This window comes from Prunus dulcis, chromosome 3, assembly GCF_902201215.1.
Source record: "Prunus dulcis chromosome 3, ALMONDv2, whole genome shotgun sequence".
NCBI lineage: Eukaryota > Viridiplantae > Streptophyta > Magnoliopsida > Rosales > Rosaceae > Prunus > Prunus dulcis.
The window spans coordinates 5,153,026-5,161,610 of record NC_047652.1 but is presented as its reverse complement, the minus strand read 5'-3'; the positions used below and the strand labels follow the sequence as shown (position 1 = coordinate 5,161,610).

The 8,585-nt window shown below is 39.4% G+C and overlaps 1 protein-coding gene and 1 long non-coding RNA gene across 2 annotated transcripts in view; both read left to right on the top strand.

Moving 5' to 3' along the window:
• The window catches only part of LOC117621071, a 2,967-nt gene extending 260 nt beyond the window's left edge, over positions 1–2,707 (top strand). Inside the window, exon 2 of the mRNA XM_034351346.1 lies at positions 1,889–2,707. Coding sequence (XP_034207237.1) covers positions 1,889–2,707 — 819 coding nt within the window. The remainder of the gene's footprint in view (positions 1–1,888) is intronic.
• Positions 2,708–4,146: 1,439 nt separating this feature from the next.
• On the top strand, positions 4,147–4,589 carry LOC117623564. The gene is made up of 3 exons (XR_004585151.1): positions 4,147–4,170; positions 4,342–4,426; positions 4,537–4,589. It is a non-coding gene; the product is annotated as an uncharacterized LOC117623564 (long non-coding RNA).
• Positions 4,590–8,585: the final 3,996 nt, after the last annotated feature.

The following is an 8,585-nucleotide window of genomic DNA, read 5'->3' as shown; positions in this document are numbered from 1 at the left end:
CTGAAGTTGGTTTAGGGTTTATGCATTTCTCTGAAATTGGTTGAGGTTTGTTCGAAATTGGTTGAAGGTTTAGGGGTTTCGCTGAAATTAGTTTAGGGGTTTGTTCGAAATTGGTTGAAGGTTTAGGGGTTTCTCTGAAATTGGTTTAGGGGTTTCATCGAAATTGTTTTAGGGTTTTGTCTGAAATGATCTGAGTATGATGATTCCTTGTTTCAAACAGTGAATGGGTTTGTTCTTTGTGGACTGATGCTTGCACTGCTGTTGTGTTGCTGTTGCTGTTGCTATTGCTGTCCTATTGTGTTTTTTTGCTAGTGTATTGCTAATGTAGTGATGTTGTGTTGGCATTTTAGTGCAGTTGTATTTTTAGTTTTAGTATGGTTTTATTATGGTTTTTGTAGCAGTTATTGAATGGTATTTGGTGGCTTAGTATGAGTCTTTATGAGCATTGCATTTAACCTTCTTAGAAGTCTAATTGGTATCTATTTTGTTTGTTGAAGATGATATCTAAAGTGTAAGACAATTAACCTGTGTATGGTGATTTCTTCTCTGTGGATCATTACAAAAAAATACTCGCTGATTATATTTTACGTAGAAAATGTGGCCATGAAAAGAATTTGTGGCTAAAACTCCATGATGGAAGCAACCATTTTGAAATATCTTAAGCAAACTGTTGGTGGCTTGCTAAATTCCTTAATTTTTTTCTCTTTATCTTCCAACGAGGTAGTGACCCTTCACATTACACTCAATTGTGCAAAGGATTTGCATGGTTGTCTGATGGAATCGAAGAATAATTTACATAGAAAGAATTTCCTTTGTTATCGTTCGTAGTTTTTCATATATGAAAGAAACTTCTAGATTGATAAAATATCTCAAGACAGAGTTTGACAAAATCAAGTATTGTATAAATATTTGAACTTGTAAACTCCCAACCATATCATAATTTTTGTTTGAGAATAATGCTTGTTAATTCGACATATTTTTGTATAACTTTGTTTACTAAGTTTAGGGCTTGCATATTGGATATGGATGAGTTTTGTTTAGAACCATATGTGGTGTAATATGAGTTGTTTAAAAGTTTGCTGTTTTGTGCTTGATCATTGTGTGCTTAAAAGAAAGCAGGAAATGAGTGAAGATGGGAACCTACCACCAGCAGCTGTGGTTTAGAGAAATGGGGACATTGATTTTGCTATAAGCTAACTGTTTAAGCTTTTGCTTTTGTATTGTTTGTGTATGGATACTTAGAGAAGTCTGTTTCTGAGGAGAACTTATAATTTTGTAATTGTACATGTCTTACAAACATTTTATACCTTTTTGATGGTTTATTTATGAATTTATCTTTGGTTTTTTGTTAAGAAAAAACTGAAGGGATGGTGCCAATTTCTTTCATTTTCTTACATTTGAAAGGAGGGCCATAGTAGAGTCAGTATTGTGGTTGCCACTAATTCATAGGATGTTCCATTACATTATACCTTGAAGTGAATAAATTGTTTCCCGATATCTTGTTGTTTTTTTAAACTCTTTCTAGTCAGATAGATTTATATTGTTACTCCTGAATTGTTGTCAATTAGGCTTGTGCTACCGCACATTCCCATTCTAGCTGAAGATGTCTCATGATTAGATGGTGTGATTATATGGTGTGTTGAGATGTGTGTTTAGATATTATATTATGCAGGAGTGGTAGAGTACTGGGTGTGTTGAAACTTGGCTTTGAGCCATTAAATGAGGAGGTCAGTTGTAAATAGCTGGGGTTTTGTTTATGATATGTATTTTTTTCAATTTGTTTCACTTCATATCCTATAATAGGCTGTTCATAAGTGGTGATTGTTTATTGCTTGTTATTGTGAAGATTGCAACCGACTGAAATTCTGTTTATAATATTGGCATGCAGGGAAATATGGTTGGTGAAATGAAGTTGATGATTGAGGAGGAACAAAAATTCCAAGGGAAAGCATTGTCGTTATCCCATACGAAGACGGCAATCACTACGATCAAGGAGAAATTCACTGAACAAAAGCTGCAAATGTTTGAACAGAGTTGTTTTGGTCATCTCCTAGGGATTGAGGACCTCAAGTGGACTTCTCCGATTGTCCACGGGTTGCGGCTCAGGAAAGCTGATCCCAAGACAGTTTCCCAACTGAACGGGATCAAATTCATTGTTGGCAAGAAGGTCATCCAATTCACGGCGCAACAATTTTGCATCGTGACCGGGCTAAGGTTTGGAAACCTTCCCTTTATTCCGATTCCCACGAATGAGAACTGCTCATTGAAACGGAAGTACTTTGCCAACGATAAAGCTGTGATCCTGTTGGAATTAGAAAAGGCCTTCCTCGATTGCGATGATGTGGACGATGTATTCAAGCTTGGATTCTTATACTTTGCTGTCTTTGTGCTGTTGGGCAGCGAAAAAAATGTCCACATTGACATGCGATATTTGAAGTTGGCGGAAGACCTTGAAGAGTTTGGGAAGTATCCATGGGGTGCTGTGTCTTATGCGAAGACAAATGCGTCACTGCTGAGGGCACTTTGTGCAGATTACCAGCGAGTGAAAGTGCCCACAAAAACTGCCAAAAAAAAAAAATCTGGAAAGAAACCAACAACAACGGCAACCGGTAGACCAAGAGAGTACCACCTCAAAGGTTTTCCGTATGAACTTCAGGTGAGCAAATGTCCATTGATGTTGAAGTTAAATTGCATTTGTTTACAATGACTGACCTTTTATTCCTGAAACCAGATTTGGGCGTATGAGGTGTTTCCAGCGTTGGCTGCACTACATTTGGTGGTGCACGAAGAAAATGCGCACATCCCTCGTTTACTACATTGGAGGAGCAATAGTTCGCCGCTTTTTTATGAGCTAATGAGCCAAGTATTCGAGAACCGTGAGGTTAGTTCAGTTTTTAATGATAATGTTCGGGATATGAAAATATAATATAATTACTTTACTGATATGTATATTGTATGTGTAAATTGCAGGTTGATGTGCAGCTTCTCCGGCCATCTGTGATGGACAAGCAGCAGCCGTATTGGACTTGGGGTGACAGTGCTGACGACAGTGAAGAACTTGTTGACTTGTTGGGCGATGACGCTGAACAACAAACCGGCACTTCTGCCTCTAGAAGAAAAAAGAGGACATTGACGATACTGCAAACCTTCCGTCGTCTTCTAAGGCAAGCATTACAGTTTTTCGAAGATATACGTCATTTTACAATAGGAAAATAACTGCTGTATAGTTGCAATATTTTGTGGCCTGCATAGTAACACATGCATTATAACTTAGTGCAGGGTACAGTCGTGTCCAGAGAGTTACGCACTTTGAAGCGTGACTTTCAAAGGACAAAGGATGAATTGGCCAAAGTTTCCCTATCAAATCGAGCACTTTGCGACAGAGTGCATCAGTTGGAAGACAAGGTACGAAAGGAGTCAATGAAAGCTGAAAAAGAGTTCGAAAAAAATACAAAGTGTGTGGAGGATTTCCGCAACACCCTGGCTTCAATGGAGCATTATTTTAAGTTGGAGATAGAGCAGCTGAAAAAACAAAATGGTGGGGTGAATGAGGCTGCGGAAGGACATGAGGACCTCGGTAGTCCTCATATGAATGAAGGAGGCAACAATGACTTGTCGCCATTACATGCCTATGTAAGTTCGCCGACAGAACCGGCAGTAATGGAAACACAAGTCCCCGGTGATGGAGCCGAACCTTCCGCAGCCATGGTAGTTGAAGAGGCAAAAATGGCCGCTTCAGTTCCTCACTCAGAAGTGCATGAAGTAGCTGACCCGGCAAAATCCGATGAGCTGCCTACCCCGGAAGATGTTGCTGGGTGTGACGAAATCTGCCAAAGAGTCATGAAGCTGTTAGAAGATTGGAAAATCACTAAGAGTATGCCATCGGGAGGTTTGATGAATCCTCCAAGTCTACCCACAGTTACTATGGCTGGTGATGAAGAAGGTAGTTCAAGTGTTGAAAAAAAAAGAAGTGGAAGGTAAAGGGTGCAGACAGAAGCGCCCGGCGCAGACATTGTTGAGCCCATTTACAGATCCTTTGAGGAAGAAGAGGACGATGACTGGGTCGGCTGCGACTGCAACCCCGCCATGTTTTGATCCATCCAAATCCTTGCCCATTGAAGATGTGAAGGCAGTACTACAGTTTTACAGTGCCTGGAAAAGCGATATCAGGTTACGATTCTTGACCTTTCAATTCCAATATTCATCCTATTCTACTATGTAGTCATACACTAATGAGAGAATGCAGAGTTTGCTTTAATATACATGTGTATTTTTTTCATCAACAAAGTCATATTTATGACATGACTACACAAGTAACCGTTGCAAGTTTGCCTTTTGTAGTGCGGAGGTGCAGCTGGAATCATTTTCAGTGGGCGCTGATTTTTTCTACAGACTTGTCGATGAAACCGAATGGATGAGCTCAAGGGTAACGATACACAAAGCTGTACTTTATTACGATAATTCAATTGTTTTCTCACCTTTTTTAAGTGTAGAGTTGTATGAAATTGTGCTAATATTATATGTGTCAACTTTCAGCACCTGGACATGGCAACCTTTCTTATCCGCAAAAGGCAACTATCTCATCCGTTGGTTTTGGGAACGGACTGGACAACGGCAGATTGTTGCTTGCAGGTAAACATGTAACCATTGTGCAGCAATTTGTGCTTCATTTGCTGTCGGTTGTGATTTTCTAATATGCCTTCATTTAAATTTGTGCAGCAATTTCTAGAGCCGTTCAAACCGACGGCCAGGAAACGTGGATCGAAGAAGGCTGCTGGTTCAAACACCGTTGACCTTCCAGCCAGCAAGGTGAAGAATTTACATCACTTTGTGCGTGGTACGTGGCAACACGTCTATGCCCAAGCTTGGACAAAAGTCCGGAAGGTGTATTTTCCATATAATCTGAAAGGGTCTCATTGGGTTGCAATCGAACTTGATTTCGTAAGACATACTGCAACCGTGTATGACTCCTATATTGATTATACGAAACGTTCAAAGCTGGTTACGCTTCTGCCCCCTATTAGCGATACGCTGGCACGAGTGCTGTTCGATATGCACTTTTATGATGAGTCTGAGGTTGAAGAGGTGAAGCAAAAGGGGCTGACGATGTCGATGTATACGCCATTCTCAGTGTGCATCATTGCAGATGTGCCACAACAACGAGATGGGTAACGTTTGTGAATTTTGTGCTGTTTATCCAAATTTTACATAACTGCAGTTTTAATTTCCCAACTAATTGGCCTCACAGTGCGTCTTGCGGAATCTTGTTGACCGTCAAATTCATCGAGCATCTCAGTGCTTTAAAGTCGGTAGATAAAGTTGACCCTTTGAAGATCAAATATTACCGACTCAAGCTTGCAATTGAGGCTTTACGGGGGGAGGCATATTTATGAGGTACATTTCTTCATGTCCGTTAATTCACCTCACGCTGTAAGTTTCTTTTCGGCTGTCTATGCCAACACAAATACAAAAACTGATTTGGTGTGATAACTGATGTGAAAGAGAAAAAGATAGGTGGATATCTTTTTGGCTTACTATTGTTGCTCTCTTTTATTTCCTTCGCTATCTCAATATTCACATTTGTTGGGTGATTTATATTTGCTGATAGCTCTGAAATAGGACTTTTAATGTAGTATTGTTCTCAAATGTATCCATTATATGTCCCTTTATTGATATGGCATAAGTGTCAATCTTCTGGTTTATATTGTCGATTTGCTTCAGTAGTAGTTCTAGTTTAGAGCTTCTTCCAATATATTTCGACAGCACTCACGTGAGGGGAAGTGCTGTTGTCGTGGTTATTACAAAATTTCCCAATAAATTTATTTTGTTGGTAAGGCTGTTGATTTTGAGGAATTATGATGTCAGATATGGGATGCCTACAACGTGAAGGCCCAGAGTTTTAAAACGGCCATAGAAGCTGCTTGCCTACTTCTCAGAATCGATGACATTGTGAGGGGGATGAAGAAGAAGCAGCCTCCTGGTGCCAAAGCTCCTTCCAAGCCTCAAGTTGAGACAGAAGGCGATGCAGATAATGAGCAAATAATTCCGGAGTGCTTATCGAGAGCACGTGGTTATCTCAGTTTGAATGAAGTTTTTCTTTAAAGAAGAACAAAAGGAGCATTATAAGTTTGATGAGGATATTTTTTAGGTTTGTAATGTCACCTTAACTTGGTAGTGTGTGTTTTGTCCCTCTTCTTTTTTTCTCATTCGACGAGGGGTGGGAAAGAAGAGAAGTCTTCTTATTGGAGAATGCTAATGTTAGTTTCACATGTCATCTGTGTATCGAACACAATTTCTTTGTTCAACTTTGTGGATTGGCACAGTGGAGCTTATTTCTACCATTCTTCTAAATGATTGTTAACAGTCCAAACTTAGTTATTGACACAAATATGTACTTTTCTAAAAGTAAGAAAACAAAAAGTTTTTCATGGCCAAGCATCAATTTTAATAAGCCAGTGTGGCACCTAAAACACACAACGTACGGCACTGTACACAAACTTGTGGAGAAAAGGATTCATATTGAGCATCTATTTTATCCACTTAGGGAGAGTAAGAATTGATCTTGTCACTCCCATATTCAGCCAATATGCCACGTATTGATTAAAAGCAGAGCTTAAAAATGAAACGAAAGCAGATAAAAAACCCTAGACACGGCCAGCTGATGCAACTGAAATTGGCAAATAGCAAAGATGACATGAAGTTTGGGACTTCACAAGCGAGGTTGAACGAGGATGAAGCTGTGAGGGTTGCATACAAGCATGGGACGCCTCTTGAAGGAGGCAAAATTGGTGATTCTGAGCCTGTGGATTTATATTCCAGTCCTCATCATATTCCAAAGTAGGGCAATATGCCTACAATACGAAGGCAATACGAAGGCAATACGAAGGCAATACGAAGGCAATACGAAGGCAATATGACCACAATAAATATGCAATACGAAGGCAATAGTAGGGCAATATGGACACAATAAATATACAATACGAAGGCAATATTACAGCAATATAAGTACAATATAAAGGCAATATCAGGGCAATATACATACAATACATACACATTACAGTATTAAGGGAATACAAACACAATACAAATGCAATATTAAGTCAATGTACATACAATACATACACATTACATACAACATTTCACACATGCGAAAGAAATCGCCTCCCAAACTGAACAATACTATCTATACCGCGAAGGGAAAATGAAGGCAACAAAAGATCCATGTACTCGGGTGAGATGAACTGAAGCAGCATTCTCCGTTACTACAGGTCCATCAAAAGATCCATGTCTTTGTCCTTTCTTCTCGCTGCATGCACGAGGCTATGATGAGCCATTCCATCAGAACCCATATTCAGTACCTGCCAGACACCAGCTACATCAATTTCACTCCAATTGTTGTCTGGTGAGATGACCGAAGCATAATCTCGGAACATTTTGAAGCCGTTGTTGAAACATTCAACCATTTCATGGTTATATTCTTCAGATTGTGTGAATGTTTCGAGGGCTTTTTTCTTTGTGTCTTCCAATTTCAACTTCAAGGACTCTAACTCTTTGCTCCGACTTTTTGCTTTAAGAGCTTGCTTCACCTCTCCAGCATATGCTTTGTTCAACTTGTTGGCCAAGTTTCCCATAACTTGGCCATGAATATCGCACTTACTCTCCCACCAATCCGTTGCCTTTGACATATATTGGAGGTGCTGCTTGACGGAGAGATTTTGTCAAGCGGATCATGAGTCTCAGCCTCACTTCCAGATGAAGTGGGATCATGATTGGGAGTCCGAGGTGGAGATGGGAATGGCACATGCCAGGGCTGGTCCCCCGGGTAACTCACATGCTCGTTAGGAGGGCGTACATCCGACATGTTGAAGTATTACTGGGGACAATTAACAGCTGTTGCCTGCAACAAAACAAATAGAGGTACATTCAGTCTCCAGTTGTAAACGACTATATGGTTAGGTTGAGTGGAGAATATTGCCTTTCAGTAAGACTAATTACCGTTCCCGTTAAGAAGGTGCCTCTGTTGCAGTTCTATATAGGAAGGTTGAGTTATATGTACGAACTTATATGAGGTAAATTGGGTTTTGTGTTGGTGCATTAAATTGATGGGATTCAAAACTACACCATTAACTCCTTGGCTGTAAGTTACAGCAGTACAACATGACATTAACAACAATAAAATTGGCTTCCAAACGACAAAAAACAAAACCTTAATGGGAAATAGGAAATTGTGGATTGGAACCAAAAATAGGACTATGTAAGTAAGCATTTATTGCAATTTTCAGAACACAAAATTGGAAAATAGGAAAATAGCAAAACACGAAAATTGGAAATTTGGAAAAGTGACAACTTAAAACTTGGAGATGGGAAATAAGGAAACTTGGAAAATTGGAAATTGAAGAAAAGAAAAATTGGAAATACGGAAATACGAAAAAATGGAAAGTTGGAAAGTTGGAAAATTGGAAAATTGGAAAATTGGAAAATTGGAAAAAGGAAATAAGGAAAAATTGGAAACAGGAAAGAAGGCAATAGGATCAAATGATAGTTGGAAAATTGGAAAATTGGAAAAAGGAAAAAAGGACACTTGG